The sequence below is a fragment of the Manacus vitellinus genome, unplaced genomic scaffold (genome assembly GCF_001715985.3).
Source record: "Manacus vitellinus isolate BGI_N305 unplaced genomic scaffold, ASM171598v3 scaffold_17_pilon, whole genome shotgun sequence".
In the NCBI taxonomy this organism is placed as follows: Eukaryota; Metazoa; Chordata; class Aves; order Passeriformes; family Pipridae; genus Manacus; species Manacus vitellinus.
In genome coordinates this window covers 12,519,528-12,540,355 of record NW_021939256.1, presented here as the reverse complement: position 1 = coordinate 12,540,355, position 20,828 = coordinate 12,519,528, and the positions used below count along the sequence as shown (strand labels likewise).

The window sequence follows — 20,828 nt, the reverse complement described above, 5'->3', positions numbered from 1 at the left end:
AGGTTCTTGAGTCATTTTAACGGCATGTACTGTCAATTGAAACTACAAAGCTTTTGTATTTACAGTCATATAAAGTAAGCACTTCTATCTTGAGGACTAATATGAAAACTCTTATGTACTGCATGCTGATGGTCTTGTGGCCTGGCTGAGCTGGAGCTACAGGTCAGGCATTCGTGGGGTGATGCAACTACTGTATTAAATCAATGCCCAAGACCCTGGCAGAAGTCCCTTGAAGATGATCCATTCACCATATGTCCTTTCTCCATCTCACTGTTCCTTAGGACACTGTACATTTTTGTCTGCTAAAATATTTTTCTTCTGTGCTTCCTACCAAGTGGAATAAAGGGGTTTATGACAGCTTAAAATTAGAATTCAAGAGACCAAGTATCCTCCTGCTTCCTGTGATCACCGTCCTCTGATGCTGTTATCCTAATGCAAGAAGCAGCTCTACAAACACATCTGGCATGCAATAAAATACCTCTCCTAGCTTCAGAGGAAACTTGCCAGAATGTTACCCTGATAAGAACAATTGTATTTCCCCTTGTGACTGCAACTGGACAGGGAGATAAAGAAGTGAGTCAGCTGTGTGCATCCGGCTGTGAAGTTACGTTCCTGTAGGTTTTACGGAGACATCCATAGAAAGTTATATAATAGTTACAGGTTTTATAAGCACTTCAGTTATTTAATATTCACATTCTTTCTGTAGAACATAAATCAGGATTTAAAGTGGTGATATTTTAAAAAAACACACGTGATATTACATATATGTTCAATATTACATAGTGCAGTGTCTTGTGGTAGGTTTAAAAATCCTTCAAACATCAGAAACCTCTGTTTCAAATCAAGAGCCTGCTATGGTTCTATGTGCCACCCTGCCCCTACCAATACACTACAGAATCAATTTAATCCAGGGATCAGAAGGAATAAAAGCAAAGAAAGGTAGAAGGTACAAATAGGGTGGAAGAGTGAAGGGAGGAAACAGTGGTTTCTACCAATGGTTTGTTCTGTGATTCATGGTGTTCTGACCCATTCCTACCATTTTGTTAAAGAAATGCCTGAGACTATAATGAAGACATGCTATAATGCAGTGGTTTCACATTTGCAAGAGACTGAGAAAGTGCAGTAATTCAGTTAGTGACTTGAAGGAGTAGATTTTTACTTCTGGCATTTTACTTTTGCATTTTTCTTTAATGGAAGGTATGAGAAATCCTGAAAAGGATTATTTTGGAATGACCTATGTCCAGAATGGTTGAACTACAAATTTTCTTAACTGTCCTTTAAAAACCCAAGCAAAATAATTCAGTAATTTCAGTATTTATGGAAAATATATTTCTTTTTTTTTTTTTAACATTATTCCTTGAAAAGATATTTCAGTGAATTGTGTTACGGAACTGGGTTTTCATCTCAAGTCTGGATCTCAATATATATTCCTAAATAAAATACTTATATGGTTGAATCAGGGATGTTTTTCATTTCCATTGACAAGTGACAGGTGAATGCTTTCAGACCTGCCCATCAGCAGCCAGCTATATTCTGACTGCAGTGCACAGTAGTGCAAGCAGCAAACTGGGCTTTGGGAACTGAATCTGCACACAACAACTGAGTAGAAAAAAGCACAGCAGTGTGATTTGATGACACTGTTACAGTTTGATACAAGATGCTGAGGTTTGGTTTCCCTGAAAGTTTATCAGTCTTTGAGTGACTAAAATGCATGTTTTATCTTTAAAATAATTGCCATTAAATATTATACTCCAGAGTATGGATAAAATTGCAGTTCAAAAAATCTTCTGCTTGAAGAGAAAGGAGGTCACTGAACAGAGCAACGTTAAATCTGAAACTCCATGGTACAATAATGGAAGAAAGAGTAATGCTGACAGGGACAGTGCTTTTGCTCAGGCTACAAACAAAGTGAAGCAGCAGCAAAAGACAGAGTCTGTTTTCACAACACAGAAACCTGATTCCAGATGCTTCTTGTTGGTGCTGAGCTTATAACTATGAGAAAAATTTTCAATTTAATGGCATAGTATTTGTATGTCATTTTACAAGAGTAAAATTCCTAGTGCTTCCCAGAAGCTCAAACAAACCACCATCCTCCTTTGAGAGATTGGGTCTGTTTAGTTGGTTAACATGTAGCTCCATTTTAATCAGCCTTATTATTTAACCTTGCCCACAACTAACATTTTTCATCATGCCCTAACTTTGCACCCAGGAAGTGTCTCCAAGGAAAGATGCTACTATTGATGTCAACCTGCAGACACTTTGTCTGGGACACAGGTCTGGGAGTACTACAAGTAGTACTCCTATTAATGTTAGAGTAAAAGCCTTGTGATCACTCAATAAACCTTGTGAAAGAAATGGTGGGTGGTGATAGGAAAATAGGCTAGTTTGCCAGATTTCCATCCATATTCTCACATGATTTGACTGCATTCCTGTCTACCAAACAGTATTTTTGGCTCCTGGGCTTTAACCTATTTAACACATGAAATTATGTTTCTTTGAATGCGCTTGCCAGCCTACTCTAATTACATTGTATTAAAACTGTAGGCTAGACGTGAAGTGTTGATGGTATGCTATTATGATGCAGTCAAGTTTTAAAACCAGAGCTGAATGCTTGCAGGAGGTTTTCTGCCTTTTCTGCACCAGTGGTTTTGAATAACTTGCATATTATAAGAGTAAAGTTTTAAGTTAAAACTGAGACAAAGCCTGCCAAAGCTAAGCAAAAGCAGAAAAGGGCAGGTCACTCTGTCTTTTCCTTACTGTAGGATCCAATTCTGACCCTGTTTGGTTTTTTTTCATTCCATAAGGAGTGGAGCACATGATGAAATCCCTTTCTAATTTGCCCTGCAATATTCAAGATGCTGCTGTTGATTACAGACACTCTGTTAATAAGCTCTGAAAACATAAAGTTAATATAGCTATTAGCTGTTCCTTATAATGAAATAATTATATAGTTAATATAGCTATTTAAGGCTGGTACTTGCACAGGATACTGCTTGATGCTGTACTGATGAAACCTAGGGCATTCAAATGAGCTTCCAGGATGGCAGCAATACAGGTGGTGACACATCTCTCCAAAAATATTCCCAGCCTATTTACTTTTCCTGCCTATGTGCATTATTTTTATTATTAACATGTTTTCTGTGCCAAGAGTTTGGTTTGGCGAGGGAGTGAGGCAGGTGGTGATCATTTGATTCAATAATTGTCATATTTCTATGACATTGAAAATAATACAATCAAGCTCATACAACTTTTAGAAGTAATGTCTCAGAATGTCAGTGCAGGGATTGTTCTTGGTGGAATGTTCATGGGGTACCTTTTACTTTCCTAAATTTTGTTCTAGAAAAAACGAGTCTGCTACTGGAGGACACCATACTAGGCAAGAAGGAATTTCTATAGGAAAGGACTATGAGATAGGAGGACAGATGAAGTCAACAGAACTGAATGGTGAAAGGTGTTTGTTGAGTGCTTTATATAGTAAAATGAGGAGTCAGTAGTTCATTAGTACTGAACACTAATTCAATACAAAATAATTGTTTCCTCTATCCATGAAAAGCTGTTTAGCATTTAAAAATAGAATACCACATTTATGAGTATGTAATTATATAGAGCGTAATAAATTTTACAGATCACACAGTCAGATGAGCAGAGATTTTGCAGAATGACTCGTTCAAAACCATTTGGCAAACGGTTCATGTGAGCTGTTTTGGCTCACACAGTCAGGAACTCTCTTCCATATCAGTTGCTTTGTCAAGTAACTTTTTGTAATTCATTATGTTGAGTAGTTTATAATTTTCTTCAAATCACATGCTATAGATTCTTCTTCCCAGCTTTCCATAAAGGCTGTGTGAAACCACACAAATTAAAACACACATTTCAATTGCAGTTATTGAAAAATATTTGTTTAAAAATGCATACTTCAACTGTGTGCAGAATTTTCATCCAAGCTATCTCAGAATTTTGCCTTTGATCCTAGTGAGAAAAATTACTGTCCATACTCTGAAATAGCAGAGATTTTAGTATTACTTGACTAAAAGCAGAAGTGCCTTCCAGGTGTGAAGTGGAACTCCTTGGTGAGGTATTAATTAATCCTGCCTGAGAGGTACAGATATGCTTAACAACAGTCAGGTAAACACTAAACTACTTAGTTTTTTAGTATGTCCTGAGGACTTTCACATTTCTATTTAAAGCTAAATGATTACTTCAGTATTTTTTTCAGTCTCAGAGTAAAGAGAATAAAAGGAAATCCCACCATATTTGAGGAATAAAGGTGTTTAACTAGTTGTGTTCTGCCATGGCTGCATCTGTGATTTCTGCTTTGCTAGGAGATGATTTTGACCAATATGTAAAAATTTATGAATTCATGACATCTACTTAGTCTGTTTTTTCTCTACTCCTTGAACCCATTGCAAAGGTAAAAATTAAAACAGTAGCTTGCACCATTTCAAATACAAAGATTTTAACAGACTAATCAGTCAGTTTACCATGAAGTGGAGTAACAAAACTTGTCAATGCGCTCTGGAGGGCCAAAAACTGCTGCTGGGTGACCCAAACCCAGAGCTTGGGAAAGGCAAGCTAAGGCACTGGACACTAGCTGATCCTCATCCTATATGGAAACCGGCATAACTCAATAGACCTGCAGATGTGCAGTTGTTCATTGCAGAAATATCAGATTTATTAACTTTTTAAATTGCTGCCTTGGTTTATGGAGGTTGAATTACTCTGTGGTGTCTCTGTATCCAAAAACTTTTTACATTTTGGGGGGATTTTACTCTTAATGTGGAAAAACAGCTGTGAATGTAAGATGTGTCTTTCATTCAATAGTAATACATTTTGCAAAAAGTGTAATGATGCAATTTACTTGTCAATAATGACAAATAAAAAATATTTGTTCAGGCATCATGCTGTCCTATGTCTGTGTGATTCATGATTCAGATTCTAGGCAGTCTGAATTACCTTCTATAATGGCTGTGTTAGGTGTCTCTACTGACCACAGAGAGAACTTTTGGGCATCAGATTCTACCTCAGGTAATTCATTTGAGTAGAGCAAAACATACAGAAAGTTTACTGCTCTGTTCACAATGGCACTCCTGATGGGTAAGGTAGCCATCCTCTGCACCATCAAACTCCTGCTGTGTCTCCCAGTGGCCCTGCTACCACAGATCTGCATAGGCTCCCCTCCTGAAGATCCCCTCACACAGCTCCAGGAATAGCCCACCATCGTCTTTGCTAAAGGAACTGCTGCTATAAAACTGATTTTCATCCTGGGTGGCATCTGGCAGTTAATTAACATAGTTTTCCGACTTGTCAGAATATTCTGCCTCTATGTAGGTTTTGTATAGTGGAGAAAGAGAATGTCAAACGTACATCCTTTACAAGAAAAAATTCAACAGTCATATGATGATGCAATGGGTCCACTACAGTGCTAGATGTGTACTCATAAGGGTGTTCAAGAAGCATACTGACATTTTTAGGACTATGTGGTTAAACAGTGTGCTTATTTTTCTACTGTTCTTTTTTTTTTTTCCAAAATCTAAGCATATGCAAACAAAGTGACATAAACACTGAAGTGACAGAAAGTCATCCAACTTTAGAAAAAGACAAATGTATGTTACATATTCTTTTTTCCCCCCTGTCATTTGCATTTATTTTATTCCAGAAAAGTCGAAACAAGTGCCGAATGTATGCTGGAGTAAAGCACCCCGAGGGCATTTATACAAACCCGTCCCCTTACTGTTCATTGCACTGAGAAGCAAACGGAAAGATGAGATTCCTCAACGAATGAAAAACAAGAGGCAGAAACATAATCTCATCTTTTCTCAGGAAGCAGGCAAATCTCTTGCACTATTCTCTAGTGCTGGAATTAATCAGCTTCTGAATAATACGTTTGGACTGCTTTGTGAGATGATTCTGAGTTAGAAAGTCCCTAAGAAGCCACTCAGCAAGTGGATGAAGGAAAGAAAAGAGAATATGGGGCACATTGTACACCAATTCAAGGCTCTGTTTTGGAAAAATTGGCTCTGCCGTGTGAGGCAACCGGTGAGTGCTTGAGAATGATTAAAAAAGGAATATTTTAAATCTTTTAGTATCTGTTGGAAAAAGTGTATCTTTCAATTTTCCCTTTTTACTGCAGATTGCTATGGACAGGGTGGCTGCAAGTGGTTCTTGTTTTGCCTTTGGTCATCTAATTGTTGAAAATACAAGTAGAGAATAACAATGGGTTGTTTTAGTTCTAAAATGGCTGAATACAGCAATGCTTTGCAAATGTGATAGAAAATCTCATAGAAGTTTCTAAGAGCTACAGCTTATCTTTTAATTAACATTAGATACTAGCAGTGATGGTAGTAGTGGCAAGGGTGAAAATCAATTTTCTTCACCTTACAGGTACTCATTGGTAATATAAGAAAGCTTGCATGACTGTGATCAAAATCTAGATACAGGGAATGCAGGGAATGAGCATTAAAATTGCATATACTTCTAAATTTCCTTTTTTGTCCACTCTACAAAGCTTAATTGAACTTTTCAAATTCCAATATGCTGAAGAATGTGACAGCCACTTCTACAGCAATCAAAGTTAAAATGATACCTAAATATGAGATGTCATTCACCTTTACTGTGATTGAAATGATTTTTTTAATTTAAGACAGAAGGAAGTGAATTTTCTCAAGTGAAACAACATTTTTTGGGGGAAAAAAAGAGTCACTTCAGTTAATAGTTTGACATTGATTTCACTTGTCTGTGATGATCTGGGGCTTTACAATGAAGCATGTTGGCTGTTTGGATAAGATTATCTCAATTAAGTAAACACACAGTTTTTAGTTCCAGAAATATTTATGTTAAATAAAATTGTGATTTAGAGAAAATTTCTTCACCAAATTATTACAAGTGATGTCTTTTAATATAAAAGACTTTTTTTGGGGAAGGATGCTGTTGATCATATTCTTCTTCATTTCTAAACACTTCTGTATGTTCAATTAGTGCGCATCAATTGGCTCCTCAGTATCTCCTGCTCTCCTCCATGTGGATCTATTGTCTTCTTCTGTGTAGTTTTCCCTCATGTAAGTTTTAAGTTTGCCTAATTGGTAGCTTTCCTGAATAGAGAGCTCACTGAGATGCAGACTTCTCCAAACCAAGAATTGCAAACCCAAAGCAAACTTAATTCTACCTGTTGAGAGCCAAGACCTGCCCTGGGGGAACTTGCAAACCCTCCTTATGTGCCTGTTGTGCAACCATTGAGCTGTGAAGGTGTTCCATCTGCAGTTACCTGAGGAGAAATCCAGGTGGATCATCCACCTGTGCAAAGGGCAGGTCAGACCCTTGTGAATCTGAAAAGTAGAGAAAGATCTGATGTGCTTCAGCTCTGTTTCATATCATGTAGAACTGTCTGTATAAAGCAATAGTCTCCTCATGGTTATTTATCAGTAGTTAGGGCTAGAAGACAAGTGAGCTCTGTTGAATTAACAATGTGTCATGAATATCATGTGGCATTAGTTGATATTACACAGTGAAAGGTGAAGGGTGTGTGACAGATATAAGCCTTCTATAAGGAACAGGTGTTTTGAATGAAATTCAGATTGGCATCAGCACCTCCTATTAACATGGTTCAAAGACAGCACAAGTTATTATGTATATTTGGGCATCAGCTGGAGCTTGAAATTGCAGTTGTGCTGAAGACACGTTCTCATTTCTGTTTCAGAAGCTTTTGCTTCAGAATTACAGATTTTAGAAGCTCAGGAGATACACACTACCAGGCAAATGTACTACTTTAGTTTTCTATCTATGCATTTCTTAACTATTGTTTAAGTAGTTATAATAAATAATAAATAATCTATTACCATCCAAATTTGTATCTAGGTAAAGGATGAAAAGTGGTTCCTAAATTCTCTTGTTCTGATACCCTAATTTAGAGGACCCTTGGAATTTAAAATCAGGCTGTGAAATCCTTGGAGTGTGTAGTCACTGATATGATTATTAGAACAAAACAGAAACATAGCCTACTCTAAAACTATGCCTTTTTAAAAAAGTTGTTAGTAGTAGTAGTTTTCATTTTGGATTAATGTTAAGCATGGCAGAAAATGCAGGTATAATTCTTGTTCTTTATCTGCCCCTACACCGAGAGTCATCTTTGCCCTCCTTCTGTCTTTTATAGTTTACACTCCTTTATTTCTTCCACACTTTAAGAGTTATAAACATCCCCTGAGAGCTGCTTACCGATGAGTGTCCTCTGTTTTGTACACGTATGTTTTTGCATCCCTGCAAAAAAACCTAAAACAAAACAAAAAACCACATACACACACAAACCTCCAAAACCCTGAGTGAACAATTACAAAGTTGTCTGCTTTTATCAGCTGGGCCCTAAGGCTCCATTACCCAAACTCACTATTCCCCCCAGGTACAGCTCCTCAGAATAACATGAGCTCTCAGACTCCAGTTCCTCCCAGTGCCTGGGCAAAGCAGCTGTGCAAGGACTGCAATCCTGCAATCTCACAAATGCCTCTTTTTGGACCTTCCGTGGATGCTTTTCTCATTCAAGCACAAATATATCTTATACAGTGGCATTACTTTCCCACATATGCCACAAATAACTTACTATTGAGATCAATTTTGCATGCTTAATGTCTGCAGCATGCTGATCATTCATTGAGTCCTCCAACCTGTTGTTGTTGCCTCTGCAGCTGCCTTTTCGGTTCTTATATTTATCCCAAATTCCTGTCAGCAGACGCAGCAGTCTCTGTCCTAGCTGTCCCATCCTCCCATTGACTCTGCCAGAGATGGCAGGGCTGTGTTTGATGCTGAATGCTGTCACTACAGGCTGGCTTCCTGGCTCAGCCATAGCCCTGGTTCACCTGGCGATCCAGGCTCCCAGCGGAGCTTGTTGCCCTGCCCGGGCACAGCAGGGCAGGCCCTCCCTGACAAGGGCCCTGCTGTCCCAGCATCCCCTCTGGCTCCCTGCCCTTCAGGGAGCAGCTGCCTGGTGCTCTGTCCTGGCTGCCATCTGGGATTGCCCTGAGCCCTGAGGTGAGCTTCCTGAGGGAGCCTAGCCTGTGGCTCTCCAGGGCCTCCCTTTATAAGCTCCCCCAAGCTCTGGTCTCCCACTGCCCTGATCCCCCACCTGAACTTCTCATGGGACCTTCCCGCAGCACTGGCTGTGGTGGTGCGTGCCCCCAGGGGCAGCCTGCTCCCTTTCCAGCCCCTCCTGGGCAGCCTGGTGACATTCCCTCCAAATCTCTTCTGCAGTGCCCCTTTCCTCAGCTGCTGCACCTGGCTCCATTCCCCACAGACAGCCCATGGATACCCTACAGCCATGGCTCTGTTCCACAGCAAGGGATGAACATGCCAAGGAGGGGAGGATGCCACTGGGGCCCTGCAGCTCTGCTAAGCTTTAGTGGCCATAAGCAGCCTCACCAGGGCCCAGGATCCAGACAAAGTGAGGTTTCTGTGCCCTCTGCTCCCACCTGGCTGAAGTCGGAGGAACACTGATTTCCAGCTCAGCCCTTGCGCTTGGCCACTATATTTCTGGCTTGACCGTGCCTCTGCCATGACATTGACTGAGGATCTGGACTCTGGTGGAGGCTGGCTGCAACGGCGGGGCCTGCCCTGCTCCCCTTGGGAGTTCCTGGGGTGGGTCCCTTGCCCCACTGGCTGGTGTTGCCATGCACAGATCCCTGCCCCTTGGGGAGCAGTCAGCTCTTGCTGATCCCGAAAAATTTTTAAGCACCAGCCTTGCTTTTCTTTTGTTGTCTTCTGTATTGTGTGTGATCAGTTTAGATAAATGGTGATTTCTCTAAATTTCAGGAAACCTTTAGTTCCTTGCCCCATGTTCAGCAGAGAAGTCCTTCTCCACGAGGAAGACTCTGACACTGGATTTTGTTCTTAAGCACTATGTTACTGTTCTCAGGCATTTTTCCAACATACCCAAGTTCAGGAATCACTTCCTCCATGAGATTTGGTTCAACTCTGACAGTTTAGAAATAAAATCCTCAGTATGCTTCAGGGAAGTTAACAGCCTCTAATGGGAGATCTTCAACCTGGCTGTCATTTTGACTGTGTTTCTGTTACTGAGTTTGCTGTTTGCACTTTCCTAACACTGTTATCAGTGAGTCTAGAAGTCTTTTAAAACTTGGCTAAATGGCAGTTTCTTCGTTTCTGTTGCTGAAAATAGAGACAATTGGTCTCTGTGCTTTTTATTTCTGTTCAGTCTATTTGGACGTTTGTGTCCTACTAACACTATAAATAGAAGAGAAAACTACTTTTTCATTCTGTGACCAGTGTATTTCACAAAGTTATAAGGATTTTAAATAGAAGTATCTATTATTAATTTACTTCAATGATCTTACTTTCCCTTAAGTAGTTGTAAAAGAGATATTTAATTTTTTTATTATTAAAATATATATAATTTTTAGTGATTTGTTCCCAAATCCTGCTTTCTATAGACTTATGATGTTTTGATTTGCCCTTTCAGGTCCTATCTCTCGCTGAAATACTGTGGCCATGTGTGCTGTTCTTGATTCTAGCTGCAATCCGCTTCCAGGAGCCCCCAAAATACAAGGAAAACTGTATGTTTTGTTTCACCTACCTGTGTTCTATTTTGGTTACCTCTGCTTGTAAAAAGATTTAGCAAGTACTAATGATATCCTAAAACGGGGGACTTAAATGTAGTGGAGTCACTGGAAAGAGTCCTAAAGTGGGGTTCAATCATGTCTAGCTGTGGACCTGAGCAAGCTGGTTTTAGGTGGGAGAGATACAAAGTTTAAGCTCTGACTTTTCAGAACAGTTTTAGAGATCAATTTTGGATATAAGATGGATTACTTGGGGTTTAGTTGTATTTATTTCTTTCAATTGAGTAATGGATTTTAGATGACTGGTTCAGAGGTAGATAATTCTCCGGTAGATATTAACAATTAGACAAGATGAACCTTACCTCTACATACTTCCTGGGATTTAGAATTAATATTTTGTAAATAATAAATTCTTCCATTTCCTTTAACACTTCAAAACTTCTTATGACTAACTCCACTTTATAAAGTTCTTTTTGCTTTTATCTTGTAAAACATTAACTTCATTTAGAAAAGAGTTACTTATGATATTATAATCTATTCAGTTTATTATTCTATTATTCACCATTGTCAGTAAAATGGGGATAAACCATCTTTAGCTACATTAGAAATCAATTTGGTAAAACAATTCTAGATCTGTACAATGAAATAGCTGGAGAGAACATAGCCTGTATGTTCTTTATGGAGAGATGTGGATAATTCCAGAGATGTGGAAAAGCTGCTGTTTAGACTGTCTCAATGGATATATGTTCAGACATTGCTGAATACCAGTTCCTTCATCTTATGAAAGCCTGTGAGAAGATACTGTTTTGTGAAGAAGTCTATATTCTTTTCCAAGTCACACACGATTTTGGGTTAGCAAGTATATGATATTGCAATAGTGTTACTACCAGGAAATTCAGCTTTTCAGAGATCGCTCTTAAATGTCATATATACCCTGTTGTCACAGTCTGACATAGAGGTTACTCTGTGGTTTCTGTGGTGACAGAGTTTTTCTTAAATGGGACACCTACCATTGATACAACTTCATCACTTTCAGGTGACAAAGATGCTATTTAGGAGAAGGGAACACAGTGTGGTGGTACAGTCTTGCGACTGCCATGTCACTGGCCTTGATTCTGCCTCTGCTTGGTTTTAGGTTACTTAGAAGCTCGTGATTTACCAGGTCGGGGCCTTTATCCTTTCATGCGAACCCTTTTCTGTAATGTTGGTTCAAGATGCAAGAACACTAGTTACACAGCACAGGAAAACAACCACTTTCGGTAAGTTACATGAATTCGACAGAGCTGTAGGTATCACAGTGCGTCCTTTTCTGCAGCAAAGGTTGTTCCCGCCTCATAGACAGGGAAAATAGGAACATTGTTACTCTGTGCTAAAAATTTCCTTCAGTGTCTTAATGCAAAAGATATAAGGCATTAGATGGTCTTACTGAATAATGAACACTGTTTTGGGGTAAGATTGTAGCGGTACCTTGTCATATTCTTACCCTTCACTGCTGCTGTAGGAAAGCGTACTTTTATCCTTCCTTAGAAAGTCCTTTATTACATGAGCACCAAAAGTATATCATATATGGATTTAAACTTTGGATAGTTTGGGAGCATACATGGTGGGAGAAGTGAACACAGAAAAGCAAAACAAGGACAACTTTCAAGCAATACTCACAAAGAACCAAAAAGGAACAACAGAAGCTCTGTAATAAAAAATAACTTGAAAAAAGTTATCCATATCCTCGAACGAGGATCCCAGAATGCAGAAAGAAAAGAAATTAATTTGAATTTGGAATTTTTCTTTAAGAAAAATGTTATTCAGTGATTTTATTCACTTCAGAAATGTCGAAAAACATTAAAATACAAAGACATTTAGGCAAATTTTCTGAAGGATGTAGTCACAAACAACCTTTCAAAATATATAACAATAAAGTTAATTTAGGGTGAGCTAATCAGAATATGTGCATTTTTATATGTATATTATTCTTAGAAAATTGAGAATGTCTGCCAAAAGATCTTGGAGGTCTGAGCCAGGTAAGCATGTGAGACCATTAAATATTTATGGTTTATTATTGTAGAGGTTTATAGGTAGCAATAAATTCAGCATGCAGCAAGTTGGAAAGCTTCAGTATCACAGTAATAGGCCATAATACTTATAGGTTGATCTCAATGATGTGTTCTAGTTATTTGTTTATGTAGAGAACTGTTGATTTAGCATAAGACTGGGCAAAATAAATCCTGCTTATGGGCAAACATCTTTTGCATAAAGCAATAATTTGTTAGTAGAATTGAAATCTTAACAGTTTAAGCCACAAATCACCATTAGTCAAGATGTGTTATTACACAAAATACTTTCAGACAGAAATACCAGTATTATGGTAATACCCCTTGCCAAAAATTTTCCTAATAACAGTAATACAGTTAAAATTGTTACACGACCACTTAGTTTCTAGTTCTTTCCCTGGGGTTGTACTTACCTTTCCACTGCAGCTCTGAGTCATAATGTCGGTGGCCGCAGCTGGGTGGTGATGTGGTTGTCACGGCAAGTCTGTAGTCCTTTGCTTGGAGGAATGTGGTGTTGATGGTTTCTTTTTCCCTCTAGGGTGTATTTGGGGGGTCACTTATGTTTACTGATGTGCTTTTATACCTTACTTGTTCTCCATTTGTTTTCATCTCTATGATACATCTAAATTTATGTGGTACACCTGAATGTGTATGGTATCTTTTACATTTGTTAGCTACCTTGGCTTTTTTTACTTGATAAGTATAAATTTGTGTTGTCCAGTTACAGTTCTGCATTTTAAATGAGCACTGGTGAATTGTTTATAGTCATGGGGTTCTCAGAACCTGTGAGAAAAGGGCCTGTTCCCCTTTTCTTATCATCCCAGACTTGTATTCCAGTACAGTGCATCCCATGTCCCCGCTTCTCAAGGCGCTTGCTATTATACTGAGCCTGTGTTCTTCTGCACTGTTTTGTTAATCATAAATATCTCATTCTGCACTAAATGGTCACTTGTTACTTCTATCTGTGTAAAACTATAGTGGCACTATACAATGGCAAATGAAAGTAAAGCAAATAGCCGTAGTCATATGGCCAGAAAAAAAAAAAACAACAAAAAGAAAAGGTAAAACTAATCCAAGTCAAAAACAAAACTGAAGGCTTATTAAGATAAGTTTAGACAAAGCAAAGGTGGCAAAACTCTGTGCCACGGTCTTGCAAACTCAGTACTAAGCCTAGAGCCTGTTACTTGTAGTGGCAGCACTATATTACTGGGTTATGGAGTTACAAAAATTGTTGGCCTTTTAAAAAATAGTTTCTTGAAAGGATACTTTTTATTTATATCAGTGGTCCAGATGCCATCTAAATGTGTTAAACCTCTGGAAACTATGAACAATATTGACTACTCTGCATGATTATTTACACTGCTTTGGCTGAACTGCCCAAATTATATTTCAGCTCAAAAGAAAAGCAGGAAAGAATTTCCTGGGGGCAGTCTTAGACCTACTTAAGAATTAGGGAAATTATTCAGTGGCTTTCAATTTTTCAACTGAAAAATAAAATGCATGCGTGTATCCATATTTATACACTCAATAAGCTACACTGAGTAGCATATAGCCTAGGTAAGGAAAAAGGCTAAAAAGGTAGGATGAAGTTCATTCTGAGGTCAGTCTGTTCCACCAGGTCCATCAGTATAGATTAAATCAACCTCAGGGCTGCTCTGACTTATGCTGGCTGCCGACAGCCTTAGGAAAACAGACTGTCAGCTTGATCAACCAAATCCTACAATGTCTCTGTTGACTGGAAAGATGGGATGGCATAGGAACAGTAATATCAATTATCTTCCCTTTGAGGATTTATTTCAAACAATAAATTTTATATAGGACCTTTTTTGTGTCAACAATGTTGTGTTTATTAAGGGTAAATCAAAGACTGTGCATAGGTTGCGTGGTCACTTAAGCCATTTGTTTTCACAATGTGTACCACATTGGTGCTATCAATTTGAAATGCAGTAGTTGTCTTTGGGAGAAAGTAGTTCTGTGACTACTGTTGGAACCTCCAAGGAAGCCATAAACCACCAAAATAACTATTTGTCAGTGAGAAACCTGAGCAGGGCTGCTCCAAGAGGGTGGCTGAGGCCAGGGGTAAAGTCATCGTGGTGCAGGCCATGCCCTCATTATCCCTTCAAGAAACAGCCTGTAATGTGGTGAAAAGATGAGCCAGGTGAAGGCTACAACTACTTCATTAACTCTGATTTGCAGAAAGTTCTGCCACCTCCTCTGATACCTCAGAAGGCATCCATTTTTCAACAGTTCCGTGGCTTTGCTCTTTGCTCCTCTCTTAAGCCATTGAAAAGGCTGCTGACTGGCAGCTCACTGATGTGATTCCCTAGCCTGATACATCCAGCAGTACCTCAGAGCAGAGGAGTAAGGAACTATTAGGAGCTGTCATGGCAAAGGACTTTTTTCCCCTACTCTTTCCAGAATGTTCGACTCCCCACCTCATCTTAGTGGAGCACAGCATAAAACTGAGAAAATGCAAATAAGATAAAAGCCATGCAGCACAGAATCCTATGGCTGTACACCCATGTGTTTCTGTGCGTGTGCATGGAAACATAATGTCTTCCTAATACTCTGAATTCCACTGCAAATCTTGAAGAATGTGGTGGGGCTTTGTCCCTGCATCTCGAACTCCTAGATCTATGTTTGTTAGACTTCTCAATACCCAAAAGAAGATTAAGCTCATGCTTTCTCAGACTTAGAACTACAAAGATCATGAAAACAAGACTCTAAAATATTATTTCTAAGCAATCTAGAATTAATTATATTTCTCTTTAATTAGCTACAAGTAGCAGCAGCCTGAGCAGGCTCACCCAGTAGGTGTGGTGGAGCACTGGGTCTGTCTCTGGCTCTTCTGCTGTATGGGCCACTCATAACTACAAGGTAGCTCTATCTCTTTTTGCACCAGACTGGGCTATTGGGCTCATCCTGCTGTGTTGGGGCTGTCTCTGGAGTCTGTAACACAGTCCCAGGTCTGCCTGCTGGCTGCAGTCCTGGGGAAGGGTGCCCTGTTGGTGAGGGCATGGACTCTTCCAGAGTTGCCTCAGCTTGGCCCCCCATCCTGAAGCAGCCCTGCTTACACCAGTCCCTTTCTTCTTACTGGTCTAAAACTTTAATTTGATCGATACGCAGTCTTCTGTGGTTCTTCAGTGGAGTAGCATTAGAAGACCTCATGTACGAGAACCAGTGTGGGAAAACAAAATCAAGGAAAGTCTAAGCATCAGTGATAGTATTCACGTAAGACTTGCTTAAAGGGTCAGATTTTTACTTAATGATGTGTATCTTCCAATGAGAAGATAAATAATTCTGCAAGATAGCTGTATGTCTGCAGCAACTTATTAGAATAGTAGCTCTATGTGGTCTGGGCCAGCTTTTGTAGTCTTGGGCTGTGTAACTGGAAAACAGAAACAGAAAAAAATTTTGTGGTCTTTCTTAAAGACTGTCAGAGAGTTGGGGAGAAAAGGAAACTTAAACATGAATTTTCTATGTTTTATAACCAATTAAGAAGAACACTTTTTTTTGTTTCTTTATAAATTTTGGTCCACTGCATTTTACAAAGGTTGTAACTGTACGCAACATGGAGGGGAAAGATCTTTCTGTGACAGACGTGCAGTTTGTCATTGTCCAGCGTGTGTATTGGTGTTGATGGAGATGTCATGTCTCCAGGCTGTTCTGAGATGGTGCAGAATGGCACAGCTGGGGCTTTGCAATTTGAGAGGAATTTTTAATGTGGTGACAGGGATGAGGTTGAGACAAGAGTTTGCTGAGAGGCTTATGAAAATCATCAGTCTAAATGGCATTTCATATCATAGCTGAGATTTCAGATAATCTCTGAAAAGTTCTTATTGTCATCCTGAGTAATTTAGTAATTTGGACAGAATTAGCATTTCTGAGTCATGGCTTTTAGAAATGACAGTTGCTCTTACATGCTCAAAGATATTGCAGAGTCTTTTTGCTCTTTTGCAGAATTTTGTCATGTTCAAAACTTGTACCAATGTATATCTTTAGTTTGATTTCTGTACTCATGCACAATTAAGGGAAGAGTTAGAATGGACGATAATGAAATTATATATAGACACACACATTTTCTCCTAACATCTCACTTCTAACTATGTATGTCCTCTTATACAAATTACGGGCTTCCTCCTTTTGTTCTTTTTGTCATCCCTTGCTTCTCCTCTTTATCATTCCTAGCAACTGCTGCTAGGAACTTCCTGGGAACTGCTGCTTGACTTCCTTTACACATGGACACACAAGGGAGTAAATGTTGCCTTCTGCTCCAGAAAGCACACATTGAAGACTCTTTGGGAGAGCAGCAGTACAACAATTAAGTATTTTTGTTGACACAGTCTCTGAAAATTGTTTGCCTTGACAGCCCCTGCATCTGGTCTTGAAGTCTAGTTTCTTTCTGGCAAGATGGTGAAATAAAAATCTCTGTAATATTTTCATCTGTTTCATAAAACTGAGCCTGATAACCGATATCATGCCCTTTGCTAATTCCCCTTCCAAAGGAGTTGTGGTCATCTCCAAGGGTAACCAGAGGAAGAGCTGTGGCAATGACTGCAAAAGAGGGGCATGGCAGCTGCTGACATCGCTGCTGCCCTGTAAATCCCCATGAAGCTAATAGCTCACTAACAGCTGCTCTTGTCCTGCTGAGAGGCTTGTGCTTGGGAGTGTGGTGTTTCTATGGGTCTTTTAGCCTGCACATCCTCTTCTGTAATAGCCGGTTCTTATGCCTGGGGTTTGGTCCTTCTACCATACCCGAGATATCTACAGCCCCCTACTGTTTCCTAGATCCCTCTCCAGTTTCACCATCAACTTGCTTTTCCCTGCATTTCACCCTGTAACTCTTCAGAGCCACCAAGTGCGGCCACCTGTTTTCTTTCATGTTCCTAGACTGTGTATCTTCCTCAGTCCGATTTCCCCTGCCCCATGTACTCCATGGGACCTCTCACAGGGCAGTAGCTTGTTTTCCTAGTCCTCAAGCCTGGGAACACTGAAAGGACAGCCCAGCTGACCGTCGGTTCAGCCGGTGTGTCTGTTGTGTTCTGCTATGTCTCAAACAGGTGGCTAAAGCACATAAAATTAGATGCCAAGAGGATGGTTTTTTTTGTTTCCCTGATCTTTATCAAACCAAGAATTGCAGATCCAATGTGCAGCAGAGTCAGTGATTGAAGAAGGGAGGTGGGGAAAGGGAGTTTTTAACTCCCCTGTCACTGCTATCTGTGCCCCCTGCTGCTGACAGGGAGGCCGGCAGCACCAGCAACCCTGGAGACAGCACTGAGTTCAGCTGTGTGTTCCTATGTAAGGTGACCTTTTCCCCCCAGAGCATTGTTGTTTGCAATGCTTCTAAAACAGGGAGATTTGTGGATAGGGATACAAGGCTTGTGTCTAGCTTGGAGGGAGAACAATGTGGTTTGAAATACTGCTGTTATACTTCACTTCTCTGAATACTTTATTTTAGATTACCTTGTTAAGAGAGTTTAGTTGTCAATTTTAAGTTCAGCAAGTATAAAAAAACCCACAAACAAACTGCAACACACCTCCTCCTGCCCCAAACCCCACAAAAAACCCTCAACCAAAATTTGTGGAAAATTCTGTGGAAACTGAGCTAGAGTTCTGGTTTTTTAAAGTTCTGACTGGTTGTTGTTATTCTGATCAAGTGCTGGCCACCTGTTCATGCTCAAAAAGTAGAGTGCTAGGAAATTTTCAGTATACAGTTAATGTTGCAGCTCTTTGCTAAACATCAGTGTTCTTAACTGTCTAAAATTTCAGGCAGTGGGATTGTTAGTAATATTGGAATTTATATGGTAGTTTTTGAAAGCAATAGCTAAAGTGCAGCTTTTAATCACCATAACAACCACCTTCTGGACTGAAGAAACCTGCTTTTTAAAACTCAATTTAAAAGGGAAAAAAATGTAGTAAAGAATTGTTCTGCCTTTAATCCACTGAAATTTGAGGATGCTGAAACTATTTTCCAAAACCCTATTGGTTGTCAGTCGAGTTGGGATAAAAATAAGCTGTTCTGAAACAATCAAGAACTTGATTGTTTTAAGATTAAATTTTCTTTGTATTCCTTAGTCTAAAGTTGCAGACACTTCTGTGGGTGTCTGATCAAATGAAGATCAAGAAAAGAAAGAAAGAGAAATGAGAGAATCAGAAAGTTGTTGCTGATAGTTTGCTTTGGTTTGTGAATCTATCTCATTAGGCTTTTCTTTCAGTAAGTAAAAGTTGTGCTGAAAGCAAATGTTGACATACAAGCTTTACAAGAAAGGAATGTAAGTCTTTATTATATTTTTGTAAGTGGAGTAGGACAAGAAGCAATGGGCAGAAACTGAGGCACAAGAAGTTCCACCTGAATATGAGGAAGAACTTTACTGTGTGGGTGATCAAGTGCTGGAGCAGATTGCCCAGAGATGCTGTGGAGTCTCCCTCACTGGAGATATTCACGAACTGACTGGACACAATCCTGTGCCATGTGCATGAGCAGGGAGGTTAGACCAGATGACCCACTGTGGTCCTTTCCAACCTTACCCATTCTGTGTAATAGTACTTCTAATGAAAAATAGCAATATTTTTGCTAGACAGGATTTAAGTCTTGAAATTATTTGAATTTCCTATAAGAGAATACAGAATTCAACTCCCTAGTAAGTGGCTAAATATAATTATTCCATTGTTTATGGTGTCTTAGGACAGTCTAAGTAATTTTGTCCCGTAAAGAGGGGTTTAAATGACTCTGACGTCTGATTTCATTTGAAAGTATTGTTAGAAAGTTGTTGTGCTATGAAGTGAGCCACCAGATAGTAGTGTGGCAGAGATAACATTTACCAGGACTATGGCTGTAAGCTAAAATCAGGGAAAAACCAACAGTGAGAATAAGATGCTGTTTTTATAGCTTGCTGTATATATTTGAAAAAAACAAATTGTTGTCTTAGATGCAATAGGAAAGCTTGAACTTTCTCATCAGAGAACCATCACCTGGAAGTGTGACAAACTAGAGAAGAAAAGTTGAGTGTGTTCAGAAACATTAAAGACTTCTTTGTATGTGTCTGTCCTTGGCTGCTGTCAGAATTGGATTACTGGCATAAGTGAGCTCAGCAATTTTTCATTGCCCTCTTTCCTGAGGTTTTGAGACTCACTACAGCAACTTGCATGCTAATGAATCAAACTAAATAGAAGTTGTATAAATGCATAAGAGTTTAAAAAATCAGAGTACTGCTGTGATTGTATACACAGTTATCAACTACTTGCTTTCAGTTTGTGATTATCTCACCTATCCCTCTTCTTTCTGTCCAAAACTACTGCAAGCACTCAAAGTGGTCCAGAGAAAGTCACCGGACCTGATCTAGACTTCATGAGAGAGATAGAAGAACTTGCAAAGGAATTTATTGATACTACAGAGAAAGCCATGGCTTTAGAAAAACTGTGGGAAGAAAACTCAAGGTTTTCAGGTAAAGTGTAATCCTTCTAAAAATTAATTTCTTTTCCTATCAGGTAAACTGTCAAACAAAAGAATACTTTTATATTAAAAATAAAATTAGCAAACTAATTAGCTGGTCTGAAACCCCCCCCCCTTTTATCATTAATATCATTGTGGCCATCAAAATTATCAGAAAAAAAAGTTAACTTTCTAAAATTATACCCTTGTACTACTTGAAAGTTAAGAAAATAGTGTGAGGGGAAAGGCTTAAAGATAAGGATTAATAATCCGAGTACAAGGTTACTTGGTCTAACTGTATTGAAAAGTAGTTTATTAGGCTATATTTCTATTATACTAAATAGTATAGGGATGGAGAACCTCAGTAGCTCACACCTGGTGATCCTCGGTGACCTTCAGTCTTGTATTGAAACAGTGAAACTGGAAATACCAGGGTATGATGCTCCTGTTCTATTCCCACCCATACTGTGCAGCATCGCTGCTGTAGCAGGCGGGCATTTAAGACCTAACACTATCTTGCCTTTCTGGCTGGTTTTCAAGCAGTTAGATTTAGGTGAAATGGTAATTTTCATGCCTGGCTGTCTGGCAGCTAGTACATCCATCTAGAGCTGATGTGACGATTTCGTCTCACTGAAAAGTGAATGGTAAGCACTGTCTTTTAAATTGTTTTTGTGATAATAGTATAAGTATTGGGAAGCACAGAAAATCCAATGGATCACTACCTTTCTGGGATATTAGTTGCTTCACATACCTTTACTTCTGTAGAAATACCCTTTTTGAACTGCTTGCTGT

The 20,828-nt window shown here is 39.2% G+C and overlaps 1 protein-coding gene across 1 annotated transcript in view; it reads left to right on the top strand.

Annotated features, from left to right (window-relative positions):
• The first annotated feature begins 5,949 nt into the window (after positions 1-5,949).
• The window catches only part of ABCA13 (ATP binding cassette subfamily A member 13), a 165,809-nt gene continuing 150,930 nt past the window's right edge, over positions 5,950-20,828 (top strand). The window contains exons 1-4 of the mRNA XM_018069995.3: positions 5,950-6,036; positions 10,460-10,553; positions 11,692-11,815; positions 19,907-20,049. Of these exons, the coding sequence (XP_017925484.2) occupies positions 5,968-6,036; positions 10,460-10,553; positions 11,692-11,815; positions 19,907-20,049 (430 nt within the window). The 5' untranslated portion in view covers positions 5,950-5,967. The remainder of the gene's footprint in view (positions 6,037-10,459; positions 10,554-11,691; positions 11,816-19,906; positions 20,050-20,828) is intronic.